At 45.1% G+C, this 22,826-nt stretch overlaps 1 protein-coding gene across 4 annotated transcripts in view; it reads left to right on the plus strand.

The window, feature by feature from the left end:
- Positions 1-1,484: 1,484 nt before the first annotated feature.
- The window catches only part of LOC131267415 (putative uncharacterized protein DDB_G0271606), a 75,983-nt gene continuing 54,641 nt past the window's right edge, over positions 1,485-22,826 (plus strand). For 2 of the 4 annotated variants that reach the window (XM_058270289.1, XM_058270292.1), the window contains exon 1: positions 16,780-17,248. In XM_058270289.1, the coding sequence (XP_058126272.1) occupies positions 17,170-17,248 (79 nt within the window). In that variant the 5' untranslated portion in view covers positions 16,780-17,169. Of the gene's footprint in view, positions 1,844-4,296; positions 4,327-16,779; positions 17,249-22,826 lie in introns of those variants that run through there. The other 2 variants (XM_058270291.1, XM_058270290.1) reach the window with 2 other exon arrangements.

Here is a 22,826-nt window from a genome sequence, read left to right on the forward strand (position 1 = left end):
TTCGGAAGAGATTTCCCCATTTTCCGACCCAACGAAGACGAAGCGGCGCTCGCGTACCTGTGCCGCTGTTGTTCCCGCAGTCGAGCGGCCGCAAAGTTAGGAAGACATAACTTTCCGGCATGTCCTTTAGTCCTAGGGGGCAGGGGGCCGAGATCGGGGGATATTTTTTTACAGAGAATTTATCTCGTTCTCTCTCTCGTACGCTGCTCTCTGTTGATAAAACATAAACCCGCTGTATTCGTTACAACCGGGAACAACCTCTTGAGCGGTCGAGTGGAGAAAGGCAAACATTGCGGATGTGTTTGTTGCTTGTTTTGTATCGATTTTTTCCCATTTTCCCAGCGGCGAAAGAGAATCCTCTCGCTCTCTTTCAAGAGAAGAAAGAGCGAGCGTGTTCGTTTTCCCAACGAAGGAAAACTTCACGCAAGAAGGGGGCTGTATTCTCACCGACACATGTACACTTGATTATCGAACATGGGAAAATAAGGAAAAACACCTACCAACAACCATTAGGACAAGGTGTGCATGTGTTTGTGTGGGTTGGTAGGTTTTTCTTTTTCACATTGGGGATCACAGTGGACATGGGGTATATTTTTTAACGATTTAAAAAAATATTTGAACGTTAAAAAAAAATATAGAAAGCTTAAGAAAAGTACCTTTTTAAAATTAAGAAAACTAGAACACGAAACATCATTTTTCAATAAGATGTGACAGAAGGCTATTAGCCACCTAGACTTGTTTAAATAAGGTTACTTTGTACATTTATGGTTCATTTTTTATCAATATTTTGATAACTGTAACCCCTCGCACTCCATCAGTCAAACAAGAGATTCGTTTTGATTCGCGGATTTGGTTGGTCCACGGTGTGCAAGGACCTTAACCTTTTGTCTCCAGGAATTCTTCCATCAGGACGGCCGTAGTAGGGTGAGCAATACAGCAATACTGCGCTGGTGTTCGTGGCAGCAATTCACGTGTAAACAATCGACCCCGTACACCACTACACAAGCGAAAAGGGAAAGGTTTGATATCCGCGCTATCTTGGCGGAGAGTGAAAATGTTGATCCTCCGTCGTAACGACGAAGGTTTTTCTCGCTCTCTTCCTGCTGTTCCTGTTTTCCGACCCACCTCCTCCCTCGCTTCGTTTTTCAGCTCTCTCCCACACCTGAGGAGTTTTTTTTCGTTTGATTTTCTCTATCTCACATGCACCGCGGACTTGAAACATGTTTTGTAGATCGCATCGCAATGTAAACAAAAAAAAAAACAAGGCGCTGTGTATATCTAATCGCCCCAACAGACACACGCGTCTTGCAGGGGGTCTGGTAGTAATTTTTCGTGGTGAGAAAGTCTCCCCGACGGCCGCTCTCTTGCCCTCTTGTGTCGCTGCCGGAATCGATTCCGAGAAAACGGTGGTCGTCGAGCCAGCTGTCAACGGGTGACGTGCGCGTTTGCTCTCGCAGTATCGTTTCGCGTTCGGTCGCGTCGGTTTCGCGTCCGGTCCGGTCTTCAGGGACTATCGCTCCGCGCAAGCGGTGACGGAATTCGGAGCAGAACATCCGTGCCCGTGACACAAGGGATTCCCTCGGTGGCCCTCGAGGTCACCCTTTCCAGCTTTCCACCCCTTCCAGCGGTGTTCCTACGGTTCCAGCGTTCGGTCTGCCCCCGTGGAAGCCCGTGTCGACGGTGTGCAAGGATACAAAGTGTCGTAAAGGAGGAGACAGCTTGGACGCAGCAGTGTGCGTGCTGATAGCTTGCGTAGTGCGGGTCGGTGTGTGCGTGCGCGTCGCCTACTTTTATCTACCGTCGCCTGCGTGCGAGCGATCGAACCGGAAAGCGCGAATGAAAGGTGAATAAAGCGAAAACACACAGGTTAGCCTCGTTTTTCATCGGTTTGTTTGTGCGGTGTGACACGATTGTGACACGGAAAAGGGACGGCACGGGGATGTGTGTCTCGTGCGTTTTCTTGATATTGGGGTTGGAGTTTTTTTTGTGTTATTCTAGTTTTCCCTTCCGAGAGGTGCTGTCATCTTTGGGTCGACGCAAATTTTCATCGCAAATGTGGCGCCACACACATACGCACGCTTCTTCTGTTTAGCTTTTCCGCACATCATATTTCCTCGGCTTGGCGGTTGTGACCGCAGGGGCGCACAGTTTGCTCCACAAGATACATTGAAGATGGACCATTTTATGGTTTTATATTGTTACCCCACCGTTTTGTATGTTTATTTGTGAGCCGTTTTGTGTCGTCCGTGGCGCTGTGGATATAACGATACATACATCACATCGTACGCGTTTGCCCCCAACATTGCTACACGCTTATCTAAACAGAGTCACACACACATACACACAGACACACGCACGCATGATTGTGTTTTGTCCACCCAGTCGAGCGCAACGGAACGGAAACTCGCCACGGTTGGAGAAAAGAAATTTTCACTTCATTAGACAACACCCGGTTGGGGCTTCCGGTGGCGGAAAAACTCGGTGGAAAAGCAACGGAACAAAAATGAGAAAAACAGGAACCTTTTCAAACCCAACCGCAAACGGCAACCGAAATGCCATTCCGTCGCCCTTTCGCGCTCTCCCGAAGATAACCGCAAGCAACCCCCTCGCTCTCCTCCAAGCTTTGCGACCAAATAGCCGAAGGATATGAGGCAAAACACCGAATGACTGGCGGGTCGGGAAGTAAAGCCCTGAACGTTTGGAAAAACTGAACGTTTGGACATGATGCGTACGATGAACGATGGGAAAATCGGCTACGGCTACGCCGGAGGAAAAACAAGCCGCAGCCGATTATTCACAACAAGAAAAGGAAAATGAAAAATGCATGTGAGCTCCGATGCGTGTGTGTACGAATGGCGAGAGTCCGAGTGCGCCGGAATGTGGAGGATTACAAAAACGAAAAAAAAAACTGGACATTCAGTGAGAAACGTCGAAGTCTGCATCCTCTCGTATACCATCGTGGTGGTAATACGCATGGACAGAATGGTGGAAAATAAAAAATGAAATCGCACATAAATTTGTAATCGTTTTAGTTTTTCCATCTGTTCAGGCATTCCATTTTATAAGTTGGGATCAACGAAAAGTAACCTTTTCATATGCAGTTCTTTGAGATGAAGTAGACCATCATCGCAAGGATTCGTTTCATTTGGGGAACAGGCGTACGGCACTTTTCCTCCACAAGAGCAAGGCCGATCTTTCGGTTACTGCTTTCCAAGGAAAGTTTTCTCGAAGTCGAAAGAGAAATACGTTTGATTGCACGATGCGAGAGAAATGCGAGCGGATAATTGTGGTAGCGCGGGAGCGAAAGAGCGAGCAAGGAAGAGCGTGTAAAAAAGGCAGCAGCAAAGGATATTCTAACTGTGATTTTCCGACGGAAGGACATCTGCCGTACAGTTTTCGAAGTTGATCGTGCATGAAAACAAGCGCAGCCTAGTGAATAAGAGGAGTAGGCTTATCTCACTCGGCAAGGATATGGCATAGGGCTACTGTGTGTCTCCCTTATGTGTGTATGTTTGTGATTTCATCCCGATGCTGTTCCATACGTAGAGCGTGCAGAAGAAAGTGAAGGTGAAACGAAGCGCAAAATCCAAGTGGAAAACCGGGCCCTAGGTTGGTTGAAGCACACGTTGGACACGTTTGTGGTACGGGCTTAGTGCGTGCGGGCGTGTGTCTATGTGTGTGTATGTTGTGCGTATCAACTTTCTGTACGGTTCAGAAGGAGGTTCAAGTGCCGGAAAAATCGACACCGCACGCCGGGCTCGTTGCGGAAAGGCGGGTGAAATTGTACGATTGTGCGGAAAAGGCTCACGTCGGGCGAAGTTGGAAAATTTCGCTACCTGGCCAAGTGTAAATATTGCAGACAAATCCCGTGATTGCGGAAGGATTGTGCAACGATGTCGGGTGGCGTTCACGTCTTCTAGACTTGTACTTCCTAGAAATCTCTGTCGAATACGAAATGTCATCCCAGTGTGCCATTCCTGTGACATTTCAGTTGTACAGTGTCTAGGAACTTGGTCCTTTGCTTGGATGATTTTTCACATTTCTGGCGTGATCTCGTGCGGATGTATTTGTGCATTGTTCATAGCAAAGTTGTATCAGTTTATGCTGCAGCATTTATTAGTTTGCTTCTATAGAATTGGTTCCATAGGGTATTGGATGTTACGAAAGAATTTCGATAGTATTAAATGCAAGGTATGGCAATTGAAACAATCTCTAAAAAGTCAAAAACTAGAGGTGAAAGAAGCCACCCGGCTCAAAGCCTCTATAAAATATATATACTACTACTACTCTAAAGAGTCAAAGTAGGTTAATGTCGAGGTAACTAAGGTAACAAATGGCAGCAAACCAAAGAGTGTGTTAGATGGTCAACAAAGTGTGAAACTAGTCTCCTGCTTTAGTTAAACTCAGCCTTTCAACTGAGGTTACTGGAAAATAAGGGTACGATGGTGAGTTTGTGTCCGTTTCCTGATAAGAAATACCATCCTCACGTGCCTCAAGTGCGGCTTTCTACGTCGATGCATTCGCGAAGGTGTCAGCTATTATCAACCACTAAGCCACAGCACGGTCCGATTTGACGCATCGCATTCAACGCGACGAGTCGACTTCTTCTTCGAAAAGCAGACCAGAATTTATCGCCAACCCGGATTTATCCTGCTCCAAGTAGGCCGCAACCGAGACGAGAGGTAAGTAAAACCCCGTAACCAAACCGCTATCAGCTTCGCTTTGGCGTGTCTGTCGACCGAATGTGTCGATAAGCTCGCGACGGTGAAGATTTGACGGGATTTTGCTTGTCGATCCAAACACACCACATCGGCAGGAGTAGCCTCAAAGTCCCCCACGGCGTAATGTGACCCTTTTCTCGCGCAAACCAGCAAAGAAGCCCTCCGCGAAATGAAACCGAACGGCCACTAAATCCGCTGACAGTACAGTATTTATTTGGTGGTTTCGAAATTTGTTTACCAGCACCAACTCTTGGGGAGTGCGAAACGCCTCGTACGGTCGGATTCCTCCGGGCTTACGCTTAGTCACGCGAATTATATGTTCCGGTAGCGACTTGCGCCATTGCGGTGCGAGAAGGGTGAAATTTTGAAAAGTCAACCACAAATGATTCGGATCAAATCAAATAAGATTCCCACACGGTGGACCGGTAGCGGGGTGAAAAGTTGATTGAAATTGTGCTTGCTCAAATGTTTACTTTCGGAATCGATATTACCTTAGGCCGGGGGGAAACCAATGGTGTCGAGGCGGTGCAACTTTTCCAGAACTCAAAGGTTACGATTCAAATAATTGTATATTTCTAGCTTTCTTGGTCGTGATGTCGCAATTCGCTTGAATTCGGTACTGCGTTACCAAATATTGAGAGGTTTCTATGTAGGAGAAGAACTTACAAGAATCATGATGTAGTATAGTCTGGCGTAATAAACATGCAGGCTTTTAAATTGATTTATACCTGCAATATATTATAACAAAATGCTAACACATGTTTGACACACGCACTTACATGATTGTATAAAACAAAGACAATGTTTACCATTATGCTGTTGTAACATTGAAGTAAAGCATAAACTTGTGGCATTACTTTTGGTTCATTTACTACAATTACTTTTTTATTCATATTACAGTCCATCGAACCATTCGTTGTGGCCTTTTTGAGCTCGATATACTAGGATTTCCATCTTCTGAATAGAGTGTTGCAAATCAGGCCCCCTATATTGGTAAATGGTTTTCTACGTTTGTCTAGAGAAACGATCAATAGTAAGTCACGGTGTCCGCGACAGCCAAGCGATAGCGCCGGTTGGAAAATCGGCCCATGAGCGCCGGGGCTCACCACCTCGACGGCGTGGGTTCGAATCCCAACCGAGACCGGACCCTCCCCTGTACGAGAGGACTGACTATCCACGTACAACAGGGAAACAAGTCTCGTAAGCCCTTAACGGGCAGGCATGACCAAGAGGTCGTTACGCCAAAAAGAAGAAGAAGAAGTAAGTCACGAAGACTACAGTTTGGTTAGAAAATTAATTCCGTGGTCTATAAAAATAAGAACAAAATGATCAAGAAAACATACGATCAAGATAACAAACAATACAGAAAATATGTGTTGGCTAGTTTTGAAAATATGAATTATCTTGTACTTGTATATCCAATTTTCCTAAGCATCTCTACATTCCTGTAGGTCTACCTACATGGTCCTTAAGCATTTACGTAATAAAACATTTACGTCAGTTTTAATTGTTAGAGCACTGGGTACCTTTGAGTTAAGTTTATTGCAGTTCACTTCGTTTTGATATGCATTATATACTCACTCTTCTTCTTGATAGTTTATGCCAGATACTAAACAATGCTTTAAAATACTTTTGAATCATTCTTGAATGGAAAAGCTGTTTCACTGTTCAGGAAAGTAATCGAATTTTAAATTCATCCAATACATTTTCAAGATTGATAGGTTTTTGAGTTTATTGCGTCTACTGGCATTAAACATGGTAATAGAAATAAGTATTACACCCCGCTTAGGCGCGTGCAGCTTTGGGAATTAGAAATGTCACCCATTTTCTAGCAGCTTTAGCCGGCTTTTCACATTGGGATCGATACCCTCATCTTGCACAATTAAATGGGGTGCAATATGTAAAATTGCACATCGTTATTGACAAATCTCCCCTCCAGAAGCCCTGGGAGGCGAACGAGAAATCGATCTGAGAATAAAAGATTTTTCTCTTGTATTGAGTATCATTGCGGAATCCAATTTGCGCAACCACCCTCCCCCATGGAGCCCTTCCGATGGTTCGATGCAATGGTGGTCTCTAGCGGGCTTCGGTAACTCGATGCCGCACGGATGAGTGAGGATAAAATCAAATCTATATTTTTATCCTCCTTAAAGGTCCGGCACCATCCGTGGCTTCCCTCGTACCTTCCCCGAACTGTGCGAATCGGACGTGGCCACATTGTGTAAATAATCTTCCCTTCGCTTTGCAAACAACTATGAACTGCTGTCGCCTGGCCGCAGTTGGACTTCGGCTGATCCGATCGGAACTTTTGCATCGATCCGACTCCCGCTCGGCAGGGATTAAGTTACTCCGGTTGCCAATTTCAAGAGTGTCCTCCATTTGGGAACGTGAGACTACTGCGGCGTGTGGGAGGTGTGGATGTTCTTTCATGGAAAAGTTCAGTCGGAAAATGCAAATCTCCTCATTCCGGCCCTAATGCTCCCTGAACCTTTACTTCTGCCCTCAAACGTTCACTCTACTGTCCCCTGGTGATCGTCCTTGGAGCCGTCGGTCGTTGTTTCTCTGCATGCATAATTGAATTATGGCTGTAACGTTATACATTCGCACGACACTCCAGCACATCACAGCCGGGTCCCTGTGTTTGTGTTTGTGCGAGTGCGGTGCATCCTTCTTTTAGCAGCCGGGCTCCTCCTCAACAACTCCAATTGACCTTCGTGAGCCTGATGTGCTCCAAGTTCTAATCCTCCTCCATTTGCAAAGGACCCCCCGAGGTAGACAATCATCCCAACCCTGCCACAAGGGTTGATGGTGCTGAACGAATGTGTGAGTAAAAATATAGCAACAACAAAATACCTCCCTTGGTTTTCTTCTTCCACCCTCGCTCGGAGCCATCCTGTTGTCCTATCGGGTTATATCCGCTCTAATTAAATTATTGGGGTTGCTGCTGAAATTTCATCACTTTGCCGCACGCTTCGGTGACTGCTGGTTTGTGTCTGTTTGCGCGTGAACAGGGCGCTCCAGCCCACGTGGGAGCCTTTGGGAGGTATTTTTCGGAACGGAAGCAGAGCCACCGAGCCCTTAAGGCTCTGTTGTTGTAAGTTCGTTATGAGAACCGATTGCTTTCCGGGCGCATAAATCAGCACCTCGGAATGAAAGGTGTACCATCCATTTTTGCATAAGGAGCTGCTACCAGAGCAGTGGGAAGGAAGGCAAAACGGATATTCTCAGCTCAGGATGGCAGAATAAATCGAACAAATTATCCTCGGATGGTAGTTTGCGTCCGGCCCGGGGAGTTTCTTGGCTTGGATTGTTAGAATGTAATCAAAATACTTATGTTTGGCTATACTTTCCTGTGATACCGGTGATGATCTGTTATAAGTATGAAGTTTTCTATACTTTTGTGCTTGTACTTTTGTCGCGACGGTTCTACTTACATTTTGCAGGGGGGTTTCTTTTTGAGATAATGATTATTATTCGTAGTAATCTCCACCAACTGGATACCTTGGTACGGTTGGAAAATTAGTCCTTTAAAGGGAAAGATTTATGGCAATGATTAGAATGTTTTTCTCTCTTAATATCTGAAGTTCGTCTTAAATGTTCCCATATTTATGAGTTACCTTGACACAAATGCTAGGCAAGCTAATTACAGAATAACCTAATGAAACCTGCAGGGCAATAATTAGTTCCGTTTGGACGTAGGCTGACATACTCTCCCAACTGTCTATTGTCTTTTCTTCCATAAACGGGACATTACCTTCTTGAAGACTTCATTCTTATCGCCCATTTGACAATTTGGACTTCACCCGAGGGTGTTGTGAAATGCAACTGCTAGCTCTTAGCTCCTGGTGAAGGTTTGCATGGGCCAGAACATCAACATCCTCCTCCAGCGCACTGGGCCTTCGGGCGATACCACTCAAGGACTAAACTGTTCCACTCCAAACAAAACCTCATTTCTCGTAGGTCGAGTGGTAATCATGAAGACACTCCTGGCGAAAGCAGAGCACAGAGAGACCGGCTGCTTGCTTGCACAGTAATCTCGGCTGACGTAGATTCATGCTGGTCCCAAAAATAGGAAGAGGACGAATCAAGAGCAACAAACCAAAAACAGAAAAAAGAAAGGAAATCGTGGAAATGGTCTCTTAGGAAATAAACGTTGGCGTGTAGTGAGCGTCCGTTCCGGCTCAAGGATGTTTATTATTTATCGAAACATCCAAACGCGTCACGACACCTTCCCACTCGGTTGGGATCCAGCAAGCGGCAAGTGGATCCATTGACAGTCTTGAAGTCATCCACCAATCGTCTTCACCATCCTCCCGTCCGCCTCCTTGTTCCTGTGTGATAGTTTTGGTCACCTCTAAATGAATCATTTGCGAATGGCGAGGGAAATCCCTGGCCGCATCTCACACCTCCCAGCCCCGGGACATTTCGCCATTTTTAGGACGATAAGGCCAACAACAACGACACCGAGCGGCTCAACAACACCGTTTCCCGGCTGTGCACTCCAGCAACATGTGACGTGAAAATGGGCCTCCATTTGTCTTGTGTCGTTTCCTGCCCTTCACCCCGATTCTTCGGTCCATCTCGAAGTTTTCTTTGTTGTCCGGTGAGAGCGCGAACCCTTCGCGTCTTTTCAAGCTTTTCCCTGCCGAAGATGCCGGATGGCGGATGGTGGAATGGAGCGAAAAGCTCTACCCTGATGTCCGTCCCAGTTCCATTGTCGTAGTATCTCTTGTTCGTGCCTTTTCCACCCACCGCCTTCCGCCGTTCTTTTGCACCATTACACCTTTTCAATTGCCATCCACAGTGGAACGCTTTGTTCGGGGCTTCTCTTCCGCCTGATGTGCTTTTTGCTTCCTGCCGAATCGTATGTGTTTTCGACGAGTGGAACGTTCAGTTCACTTAGTACCGAGGTTGCGATATCACTCCGAACTAGCGCAACACCCCCAGCACGGACTCGTTGTCGATGATAAAAGCTCACTCGGTGAAGCACACTCATACACACACACACACGGTGAATTCAGTGGTTGTTAAACTAAGGCTCACTACCAGCTTGTGATGAAAATAGTGAAATTTTTTCTTTGAGCTCAGGATATTTGTGCATCTTTTTTAAACGACCAGGTTTGATTGTTCAACCAGAAATTTTATTTTTCAACCTGATTGAGGCATCGTTAAAGCAATTTTTGTTCAACGTTAACTGTCAAACACTTTAAGAAGTTCAAATGAATGCGCGTTTGGCAGTGAGCGTTAAGTCAGTCTCGAGGATTTTTATATTTTTGAAATTTTAATTTATTCAGTAGACAAGCAAAACACTTAAAATTTTGATGAAAATAATGCTTGTTTGCCGGGTCCGCGACAGCCGAGCGGTAGCGCCGGTTAGAAAATCGGACCATGAGCGCCGGGGCTCACCACCTCGACGGCGTGGGTTCGAATCCTAACCGAGACCGGACCCTCCCCTGTACGAGAGGGCTGACTATCCACGTACAACAGGGAAACAAGTCTCGTAAGCCCTTAACGGGCAGGTATGACCAAGAGGTCGTTACGTCAAGAAGAAGAAGAAGAAGAATGCTTTTTTGTTAATTTTGTTAATTTTCTACGTTTCCCCATTTCTTTGCTATTAATGAAGTAATGTAGCTGAAGATGTGAAACAAAAGAAAAGTATTCTGCAATACGCTGTGCGTTGATAATTTTCCAAACATTCCTCCTTACTTCCCTCGGAGTTCTGTTGGCTCGTCCACTTTCAACAGTATTGCCTAGTTTGAAAAACAGTGTGCCAAACCCTGCATGTGTCTAATGGCATCTAGTGAAGCGTGGTACGAATGGTACCAGCCAGATAACACGCTGCATTATGAACTGATTGATTTTATTATTCTCCACCACGTGTGGAAGGAAGCTGCTGGTGTATTTGGTTTTGAAAAATAGGGGAAACTTCTTTTTCTTTAATATACCACCTTTAAAAGGTTATAAGTTTGCACGTTTTGGAATTGTTGACTACTTTTATTTAAACAATTCTTCATCGGTTAGTTGTGTTTGGGTAGTCCGATGCAAGCAGCCCTTTTCACATCCTATTTAACCTTCAGACGTTTGTCTTACTTGTAGGTCGACCCCCAACTGTTCTAGATCATAAAGTACGGTACATGCGATGGGATGCGCAGAAAACAGCATACTAAACGACGGGCACAACTACGTACAGCCACACCTCATCCATGTTTGCGACGTTTGTTTGGTTTCAACCTACTTAGCACACTGCTTAGCACTTTGTGTCCGATTTATCTGTTTTAGCAACCACGTCGTCATTCGGGTGAATCCATGGGCACAACAACCATCCGTCGGTGCGCCAACGTTTTCCTTCTTCCTTCGGCGCCGCATTCGGGGCCTCACCCCTCCGTCCTGCGCGCCCCCTGTGTCTCTACCCTCGTCGTTCATCCCTGACCTACACTTCTGTATAGAGAGCCAGCACGGGAAAGTAGGCCGTCACCATCAGCGAACCCCACCCCAAGCAACCTTCCGCCCAAGCCGTCGCACAGTGGTCGCATGTCATACGAGCGAATGGTATAAAATCTAATTATACCCGGTGCTAAAAATAGCTCACCCAACTCACCACCAGATAGATCCCTGGCCCTTGCAAGCGCGACCGAGCGGGCCTCGCCGTCATCATGTTGAGCATAAGGCAGCCCCCCCACCCGTTACTGAATGACGTGAGATGCCCTGTGTTCCGGCGTGCGGACGACGGAAACGCGGCGTCGACCGGGGCAGGATAGAGCATATGCGTGCCACAAACCCTCGTGCACTAGAGGTTTTTCATTTAGTTTTCCATCCGCTCCTCCCGGTCGCTTTCCTGCCAAACACGGACCCTTTATCGATTCCTCACGATGCGATATGCGTCGTGCGAGGTATGAGGGTTGTTTGCACACACCATACCCCCTCAGTGTATGCACACATTTTCCCACGGAAAAGCGCACCCCCAAACCTGCAGCAGGACGGGGTGTTTCGTCGGTCTGCGGTGAGCTGGTTGTGGTGGTTGCGTTGCGGCGGAAGCACTTTGCACTCAATATCGCCGAGACACTACACCACTTGACGCATGTTTTTACATCCTCCACAGCCGGGTCGGGTCGAGCGCGGGACGGCCGGGGAGGGGGACGCCGAAGCGCGTGTGTTTGTTTAAAACCGGATGGTTTGCGTCGTTTTCTCGCGCGAGTGGAAAAACGTGCGAACGTCCGTTTTCCCGGCGGCAATCGGCGGCGGTTCGCGCGAACGTGCAAAAAACATATTCCGTCCATCTGATCTAGAACTTTGAACAAAAACGGACAAAAAGAAAAAGAATCCCAACTGATGGATACACTTTTCTGCTCTCCTATTTGTGGAGGAAATGGGTGGCAAAAAAAAACGGATAGAAACGAAGCGGATTTTCCGAAAAATAAATTAAAGCGAGTCGTGCCAATCGATCACCACCTGCTCCACATCAAACAAAACCCGTGCACCGTATGTGGCTGTTATCGATCGGTTCAGTTTCGCTTCGGTAAGGGTAAACGGTAGCTGTCCAGTAGCACCAATATTGGCGGGCGTTGTTTTATATTTTTCGTCGGTGGCAGTTGTGGCTTTTTTTTCTTACCGCAACATCCATATTTGTGACAGATTGGGTTATGGCGTTGCTGTTCGAATTTAAGTTTTTTAACCCTTATAGCAGTGATGTCAAACTCAATTGACTAAGCGGGCCGCATTTCCTCCCAAATTCATGAAATTAAGTCCTTATTAGTAGGCTTTTAACTTAACAATGAATCATATTTCATATTTTTTAATTTTTGATGTTTTATAGTGCCGCTTATAAATTTCCTATGAATCATATCCAACTTTTCATTTAAGATAAGCACTATCATCATATCAGAAATTCCCAGTAAAACAAAGCATAATATGGTGATTCAGTATGCCTCACTGCAAATACTTTTTTTGCGCACAATTTCTATAGCGGTGATTTCAAAGTCAGTTGACCTCGATGGCCCCATTTCCTCCCAAAATAGGTTTACTCGCCATTTAGTCAACTCGCCAATAAGTTATTGGTTAAATTCACGAAATTAGGTTCTTATAAGTAGGCTTTTAACTTAACAATGAATCATATTTTACACTTTTTAATTTTTGTTGTTTTATAGTACCGCTTATAAATTTGCTATGAATCATGTCCAACTTTTCATTAGCCGTATGTTATTTTCTTTTTCTAAGCACTATCATGATATCAGCAATTTCCAGTAAAACAAGGCATAATATGGTGATTCAGTATGCCTGACTGCAAATATTTAGTGTATTGTACAATTTCTATAGGAAAGACATATAAGATATTGAGAATGCTCTGGGAGTTAATTAACAGTCCTCTTGCTGATATTAAATCCATAGTTGGTGGAACCACGTTCACATTCAAAAGAAAACCAATAGAGAATTTCAAAGGAGCCGCATCCAACGTTCTTGAACGAAGGCAAAAAATACTATTTTTCTATTATTTCTTTCTTTGACCTCAAGCCTTTTGCGAAATATCTAAACCAAGAACTTTTTTTCGTTCAAGTTAAGAAATATTATTTAATGCTTTGTTTCATTGTCTATCCCTCTTAAATGAAGTATGCCGGTGATCATGGTTGATATAGTTCATTTGTTGTCTTTATGTGGGTTTTTTTCCTTTTTCTACATTTGAAACAATTATAATAATCTTTTTTATAGTTTGCTGCTTTTTCGAAAGAAAGAATAGTTTATATAAAGTTTATAAATAGTTTTACTTTCGTAACATCACTGACATTCAACTCAAATGTCGTGGAGAAAATATAAAAACAACCCCGTCATCTCGGTCTGCGTGCTGGCCCGCAAGGTTAATCTCTCACCGATAAACCAGACACACTGCATGGGGGATCTTTTTCTGGCTTGTCACTCAATCAGAGCTACTGTGGCTTTTCTCAGATTTTTGTTTGGCTGTGTTGATTTTTGTTCGTTTTGTGGTTGGAGGGAAAATTTCAATTTCGTCTAGTAACTCTTTCACTGTGCTGGGATGGGTTTTTTCCCTAATGGGCTTCTTTTTCACATACTTCTGTTATGTTTTTCCCCTCCAGAATAAATCCTTGCAATCCTTTTCCATGCACTGATTTCTTGCGCGATATGTCATGTGGAGATTAGGAAAAGGAGGAACCTGCACGCAAAAAAAAACCTTTCAAAACCTAACTCCCCGAGACAACAGGGAAAGAGGTTTGAAGCGAATTCTATTGTGCAGAAAGCCGAACCTTCGAAAGAGATTGCTTCGGCACCCCATTGACTGATGTCGAGCGTCAACGTTTGGAGATGATAAATATTTCAAGAAAGTTTTCCGGATGTCTATCAGCTCGTTCCGTGCTCTTATCGTTGATATAGCCTTCAACTCCAGTACGAGTCAGAAAAGGCCGCGGTTCATTGACCTGCATGACGATGGTGAATAGTACTCGTCACCGTTTTGTTGGCCGCTTTGCTGCTTCGTTAGCGAGATGTTCCATCTCAGCTCCAAGCGTTGGTGAAGCGGCAGGATAAATAATCAATCGCAACCGTGTGGGACGAACGGTTTCGCAAGTCGCGTGTTTGTTTGCGGTTGCTGCCTTTGTTTCTTTATCGTTTCTCCCCGATGAGTTCATCTTTTGCTTTCATTATCGACGCTTCCCGCCAACCAGGAGCAAACGTGAATGGAAAAACTCAAAAAGGGTGGACAGCACCAATGCCTTGTGCGAAGGCTTTTGTGATCCAACTCCCTCAAGCGGTGCGAACTTCTGATCAACATCGTCGAGCACTGGCTGGGGACCATCATGGTGGATGTGAGCCGGGGGTGGAAAACATTACAGGGAAACGTAGGGGCGGCAAAAGCGCATTCCGCGTTGTTGTTCCGGTGGATTGTGTCGCGGTTTTCGACGGGCGGGCTGGCGGCAGCAGCGAGTGAGTGCCTTTTATGGTTGGAGTAATTTTTCTTCCTCACACTTTCCTTTTCATGCCGTTGCGGGAGGCACACATACACACCGGCCCGGCCTTTTGTAACGTCGTGGATGATAAATTATGAAACTCAATCCTTGCACCGGGCCACGCGTTAAGCTGAAGTTATTAGTGCTTTCTGTACAGCACACTTTAGGATCATCTCTGTTTTCTTTTTATTTTGTTTGGTTCGGTTCCTTCTTCGGTACGTTTTCCTCGGTGGCCCGCAGGGATTGTGTCCGGTTGACCGAGGGCCGGAACGAATATGGAGCATTGTGCGAACTGAAGCATACGCTCACACGGCATACTCCCTTACCCTGGAAGCAATGATTAAATCCGTAGCCTGCGATGGCGAGTCGACTCAGCAAGTTGTGTTTGCGAGATGGTAAATTAAATTTTATCATTTTTTTTTTGTTCGCTCTGGGAATGGAAGGTTAATAGCTTTTCCAGCTCAATGGGGGGGATTTATGTAAGTGGAAATAAAGAAGTAAATGGTTTAAAAAGTGCCATTACGTGTGCTATTTATTTACACACCACTGTTGCGATCATTTGAAACATTGAAAATAAAATAAAAAGCGTTTTGAATGGTTTTCGTGTACAAAAGACCATGCGCCTCCATGGCGCGTTCAAAGTTTTCAAGTGTTGGGGTTTTGCTCCATCAATTATTTTACACCATTTGATTTTATTAAAATATCACACTCTTTCCAAATTCTGTAGTTAGTTTTGATGGATGAGAAGAGTTAAGTAGAGTCATCAATGCTTGGCTGCCGGGAAATCTCCAAAGGTTTCCTATCTTTCCCACCACTCTGCGACACACTCTGTCCACGGTGAGCCGTTAAACCTTCAATCCAAACTGACCGGTTTTATTAATGTATTCCCGTGTCGTGTGCCGCGCGTCACCGTCGACATCATCGACAGGGCCAGCCTCGCTTCCGCCGTCTAGTGGACGAACGGGGCCGCTGTAAGTAAGCGCGCTCCGGTTGATGGTGACTGCCATTTCGGTGCGCAATCAATCACCGTCGTTGGTGAGGACGGGAGGGAAGAGGACACTGAATTCAATTAAATTATCGCTGCGAAATGATTAATTAATTTTCCGGGCCACGCAGGAAGCGTACTAGCGTCCGGGCTGGCTCTCTGGGCTGTTATTGGCCGGAGCAAAATCAGGCAGAAACCTGGGGAAAAAAGAACACATTCCCCAATAGGCCCCAACGGTGTCGTGTGCGCTGTTAGTTGTTTTCGTTGTTGTCCTGTGTCCATTTCAGGAGAATATTGCATTAGGTAAAATGAACACATCATCGACAGAAAGGTGGAGGGTTTAGAGGCAGGAAGGCAGAGTGCTGGTAGCTAGCTGAGGTACTCCCATAGAATGCTCCCATCAACCATTGGAGCCTATCGTTGCATTGGGAAATTGTTTTTCTTCGGGCGCGACAAAGAGTTGCGGGGTGTAGAATGGAAGGAGGGAAATTAAGCCCAACGAAGGCACACCCGGGGAGGTTCACCAAATTGCAAATTGCGGCAAAGTGCTTTGGATTCATCGGGACACGGTGGGGCACATAAATTTGGCCATACGAGCGGGTTTTTGGGAGCACTTTAATCTTCTCCCGGCCAAAAGCCTCTGATGGTCGCCACTTTGAGTGGTTTGTTCATGATTGAAAACCAAATTGTTGTTCTTAATACGGGCCAGGTTAGGGAAAAAAAAATTTATGTGTGATCTTTTGTTTTATTTAGGAAAATGTGTATTAGTTCTGATACTGAAAAACAGACGTTTATTTTTTTGGTCAACAAATAAAATCTTTAAGCTTAACTTCGATTAAGCACCTTGGCATCAAGGAATATATACAATTTATATATAGTTATAGTGTAAATGATATTGGGTTTTGTTTAGCATCGAGCATTAATCATAATCATACATTATGAACAAACTTTCATGTGGTTTAACTAAAGTTTATCTCTTATTTTCTCTCATTTCAGGATATACGCTCCAAACAGTTCCAAATCGTATCATCTGCATCATTTAAGGAATACAAACCCAAACTGATTTATTGCTGAGGGATAAAGGCATTATGATATGTGGAATTTTGTTGAATCTCGTTTAGTATTTTTTTTAGTCTGTGAAGCGATGGGCGACTTCGCCAATTAATTGTGATGTGTTTAACTGTGCCAAAATTGTGCTTTATTGATATGTTCAACTTCTCCTGTAGGTTTCACTGTGATTTTCCGGAAAAGTTTACCCAAGAAATGATCTAAATGTGTCGTGCGGTAGGTCAGTTTGTTGTGCAATGCAGTTCAGTGCAAAGTGTCACCTAACATGAATAAGCGGCGAACCAGCCGAGCCTCTACCGGGCGGGGTAGCTAAGCAAACAAAGTCTACAGATGTGTGCGCGTGCTGTGCGAGTGTAGTGTTTTTGTGTTAAAAAAAACAAAAGAAAAAAAAGAAAAAGAATAGAGTCTTCTTTCGCCACTCTTTTTCTGAAAGTGCCACAGGATGGGATGCGGACAGAGTAAAATCCATCTTTACCCGAGGAAAAACAAAAGTAAATCCAATGGGAAGAAAAGCGGCCATAGTAAGTATTAGCAAAGAGCAAATGTAGAGGAAAACTTTCGATGGAGGATAGAAATTGTATGCCACAGGACAGGTGGAATGGGAGTTTTAAGTAGAGAGTTTATAACTATTTTGTTAACAGCAGTATCAGTTTAAGCAAAGGATTTGACAGACCCCGTCATCATAAATCTTCTCCGTGAAGTGGTTTTTGAAATAGACACAATTTATGAGGAAATAACACTCGTCCGTATAAACACATTTATACACACACACACTTTAAACGCATTTCCATCGTGAAAGGAAATTCGGAAGCGCTATAAACGTCCCTTCACCTAACGATATCGGGCAGTTCCGCTCAATCACCTGAGGCCTGAGCTTCAAACACGGGCCCTGATTAAAGGGAATAAAGGCAAGCCGAAACCTTCCGGACCCTCCCGAACTCACCCTCGGAAGCCTTCGAAGTACACCAGACTCTCGCCCGCTAAGTTGGATGATAAAAAAGCGCTTTGTACTTCGGGCCATTTAACTTTTGCTGTAGGGTGAGGACTGACCACTCAAACTAGCCGGTGGCTAGAGGAGGTGGTGGGCTGTACGATAGAAAAATTACTGTTCGAAAGAAAAATTACTGTTCGAAAGAAAGGCCTTTAACGTTACATGAAAGTCGTCTGCCCTTCGCTGCTAGGGATGTTTTACATTTTGCTGCCGCTAGGCAAAGTGGGTGGTTCTTTGAATGAACTTTTCGGTTAGACGATTCTTTGTGAACGCAGGAAATTAGGGTAAAGCAATCGATTTTTTGCTGGGTTCTCATCCGTCCTGGTGCGGGGGTTGTGTATGGGTGTGGAAAATTGCTTGAAACTCAGAAGAATAGTTCTCCTCTACTCTGACACATTCGACTGCTTTACTCTATTTTTTAAACGTTCTGTATTCAAATGAAGATGGTACAGTTTTAAGAAAATTATTTTAAAAACAAATGCTTGGTTTTTAAAATCGTTTCTGTTCGTTGTACATAAAGTATCGATTGATTTCGCGATTAAGATGTGTTGAACCCGGATGGTTATGTTAATCAGGCAATTTGGTTTGATTTATGTGTTAATTAGCTTAATTTAACTTGATCAAAGCCATTCCGACACCATACGCAGCCGAAATTCAATCATTATTCATTTAATTGCCGCCCGATCGCCCGGGTTTTTGTTTTGCTACGCAAAATCAACACCAATAACGTTGTCCTTTTTATGAGGTCATTTGACTTCGACAAGACAATCTGAGCGCCGCCGGGCCGCTCCTCAGGCCAGCTCCTCTAGCACACAGCCGCCCAGACGCTGCGCTTTTCGCAGGTCTTTGTGTTCATGTTGCGTCGCTGGTGGTCGCGAGCTAAATTCCATAAAAACTGCGGATGTAATTTAACGGCCTCGGAACGGAGCATGCTCAATGGTGTGGCGGCGGGTATCCGGGAGGGGAAGGTCAGTCGAAAGTATATCCACCACCACCACCACCCATGCTCAAAAGCGAGCCTTGGACGATGCTAAAATTGTGTGAAAATTGCTTTATTGATCGGGTGTTTGTCCGTTTGATTCCATTTTTTTTTTTCGTTTGGGCTTTTTTGGGTTGGGTTGTCGTCTTTTCCCATCAGGGACCCGACGAACATTGGAAAAAAGCTCCACCGACCGGGCGCTAAATGAAGTGCCGAAGAAACTTACTGTATTTTTCCACTCGTTCGTTTATTGGTCCAGTGGACGAGGGTACGGTTCGGTCTGGAAATGGTTGTGCTTGGAAAAGCTGCAAGAATATAACGACCGTGCATAAATGTCGGTCCCAGGTGGGGCTATTTTTCGTACGATGGCGTGTTTCAGTCGTTGTATTTTGGGGAGTTTTCCTTGAGTCGGACAATGGTGTATTAGCTTAGTTCTCCTGAAGATGATTGGAAAATTCGAGTGATTTTCCCATGGTAATCGTGATCCTAGCATTGGAAAATAAGCTTGATACGAGGGTGTTGGGAAATATACACCAAACGAAATGTTCGTTTAACTTTCTCTTTAATTATCCTACCTGTTGATTTCACGAGGACTCTGACAATTGTATGACTTGGATACATGATTGCGTGATTAATAATCTTGATGGTTGGTTCATGCTGTGCTGAGAACTTTAACGCCGAGCGAGTCTCCCATTCGCTGGTGTGCTTTTCCTCCTGTTTCAACAAAGCTTAGGGTAAAAGTTTTTCCTTGTCCACCGAGCGTGCGTCGTGTAATCCAAGCCACGAGAAAGCGCGTCGGGAAAGTTACTTCCCACCCGATACACACAGTCTCTCGTCCAGCCGTAAATCAGCGAAGCTGCTCATAAATCTGCGCTTCTGAAACTCTGCACGACCGTTGCGTTGACCATTTTCTAGGAAAGGGTGCAATCAAGTTGGGCAAAAGGGGTGGGCCATAAAATAAGGATTTGTTTTACTTGTGGACTTGGTACTTTTACCAACGGATGTGAAATAAATTGCGGAAACCGGAGCTAAGGGTGCTGCTAAAGGGAGAGTATTTTTGTGTGTTTAAGCAGATGAAAGAAGAAAATCTGTTCTTTACGGTTCGGTTTTACGGAACCCTTTAATTTATTTTTCCATTGAAATAGTTTACACTGCCGTGAGATTGGCCGTTTCGAGCGACATTTAAAACTAAAAGCCAATGAACAGGGAAAGGACTGTACATTTTAATGTCCAAAAAAAGGGAAGGATAAATCCCATTTTTGTCGTTTCGATTCCTCCGGTTTCGGATGGTCTAAAGTAGAAACTGTATACCCGCTCATAAAGGCGCCGTGTTGAAATGGTTGTTCGCTGAAGTGCCGCGCGAAGGGCCACAATCGCACGAGCGGGCCTTTCCTTTTTCCAAAAATCGGTCAACGGCTTCGTGGCTTCCTTCCCGACCATTCCGATGCTACCACCTTCGCCAGCGGGCGGCTCTAATTTGTCTTCCCAGCAGCAGCAGCGCCCCCTCCAGCAAGGTCGATGGCAGTAAAATAAGATTAATGAGGTTCTCCCTTTTCTCGGTCCCGAAAAGCTCGGTTTCGCCAGTTTCGGTTCGATGACGTGGCGTCTGGCGTGTGCTCTTTTCGCCAGGCCAGCCTTTTCACGCTGTAGAAGCCATTTGATTTGGCGCTCCGTACGCCGAGAGGCGAGGACTGTGAAGAGTTGGTCTGTTTTTCCTTTCAACGCACACTTGGAAAAGCTCCCGTCCGGTCCAACGGTTGAAACCGCACGCCTGGTACGATGCCACTGGAATGGCTCTAAAATTACTACCCATCATCGGCTGCGGTCTAGTTTGGCGACGTGCGGAGCAAGGAAAAGTCGGGGAAAGGGAAACATTTTCTTAAAACGTTCACCTACCCGATCGGGCCAAATTTCCTCCACTGGCTTTTAGTGTCATTGGCGATGCCTATCGCCACTCATGGAGGCGCCTGGTAATTTATGTTTAATGTGTTCCTCGGGCGACGATACCTTCACCGTCCGTATCGGGCAACCAACAGGGTATCTATAAATCATCACTTCGCCGGCTTCTCCTCCGAGTTCCTGAGAGTTCCCTCATTTAGGTACGGCTCTTCACGGTTGTTGGGGCCTTGAAAAATGAATGAATCAATTCCGTTATCGTTGGGCTTAGTCTAAATTTTAATAAAAGTTCCCACGTCTTCTGTTTGACCTACGCAGATCTTCCCCAAAACATGCCGTGCCCTTGCGTGCGTATCTATCACGGGCGCGTATAGCGGCCCCATCATTTAGACCGTATCTGGCCCTTCTCGCCCCACGAACCGCGCCTTTTCTTATCGCTTCGGATCGGTTTTAGAAATTCATGACATTTTCGGAAAGTCTTCCTTCTCCCCTTCGGCCGTACGAGACTTCGGAAGCGCTGCCAAAAGTTGAAACGATCCCTCCAACGGTCCCCAATTTCTCTGCTGTTTCGTTGACCTACGGCCGCATTGGGGAGGGCGTTTGATCGAAAGGACGCTCGGAGGAGACACCGTTACCCTGATGAGATTCGAATCGATCGACCCCAGAGAGTTGGGCGGTCGATGTTGGAAAATCTCGAATGTGTACTCGCCGACAACGGAGCTCCAGGGATGATACACGTTTTCGATCGTCTGTGGAATACATTAAATAATTTACGAGATAATGTTCGTGTCGGTTGTGCGCAAGTCATCTTTTGTTTCGGTTCCCAAACGATTCGTACGATCATTATTGCTTCCCTTTTTTTGTTTTGCTGCATAAAAATCTGTGCAGTTTTTCGTTTGCCATAGCTACTTTAACGCACCATTGCTTTCGCCGATTAATTTTAATTTCATCCATTGTATCCTCCCCGGCTTAGTTCCTTCTTTTGAACACGGTTTTCCACCGTCCGGTCGCACGTGTCTGTACAAACATCACGACGTCAGCAAGCGAGCGAAGCCATTCCTATGCTCCCTCCTTCGGTGAGCGTGTGTATGTGCGAAAATCGTGCAAGCACTTACGGGGTTTAGTTTCGGTGCCCGAATGCCCGAGATTGTTGACATTAAGTTGTTACGGGGTGAAACGAGGATCCACCTCCCGAGAGAGAAACCTCCTGAACGACACGGTTGCTGACGTCAGCGAAAAAGGATACCGTTCCGTAGTGTTGTGTCCTCCGCTGGTTAAAGTTTTACCCCGGTTGCGATTTGGTCGCGTGAAACACAATGGAAGCAAATCATCAAGCAGAGTTTTTTTTATGGAGTTGTTTTAACGATCGCAACGCAAGAAAATAACGCAAGAAAAAGAAAACAAGTGCGGTTGATGGTCGTAATAGAATAAGACAAACACTCATCTGAGACACAACAGTGGTCGACAGGTGTGTAAAATAAAAGTCATAAATTTATTAGATTTTCCATTTCGAAAACCGACCATTTCTTATCATATGGAAAAATGTTTTCTCTATTACAGTTCTCATTAGAATTTTGTTTTAGATATTCTAAGCACTCCTTCTTGCATCTAAATATATTCCTAAGAACACTGGAGATCTAAATTATTCACTTTACATTCTCCCATTGTCTTTCGCATGCACTTGCATCCTATTTGTCTTCCTTCAGCCGGGAAGTTCTCAAGTGCTTGTTCTCACAACCGTTCGCAAACGGCTCCCATAAAGTGCTTTAAAAGACAATGACAAATTAATAGCACCAGGTGTGGCACTGTTGGCGCGTTTCTCAGGGCGGTCGCGACGACATAAAGTAATTAAAAAAGTCCCTTTTACTTGGGCGCACTTGTGCTTTCTGGGCGAAAACTTCGCGCGCCATCGTAAAAACGCGAATCGCGGTTTGAGTGCAAAGTTGGCCTGCAAGGAACAGGATAATAAAATCGATTTTTTAACTTTCAGAACATTGAATATTCCTCTGCCGGGCGTTCCCGAGCGTCGCATTGAGAGGGGGATTAAAGTTTTTATCTACGTGCGACACATTTGCGAACGTTTGACGGAATATGAAAGTTTCGTGCTAGTGAAGTGCATTCGGGACGGGTTGTTTCCGAACAAATTTGCACTTGTTTGTTTATTTGTTTATTTTCTTTAATAGAACACTGACAGAGGCAAAGTTTTGCGAGGAACGGAATCAATTCTTCACCG

This window comes from Anopheles coustani, chromosome 2 (genome assembly GCF_943734705.1).
Source record: "Anopheles coustani chromosome 2, idAnoCousDA_361_x.2, whole genome shotgun sequence".
Taxonomy (NCBI): Eukaryota; Metazoa; Arthropoda; class Insecta; order Diptera; family Culicidae; genus Anopheles; species Anopheles coustani.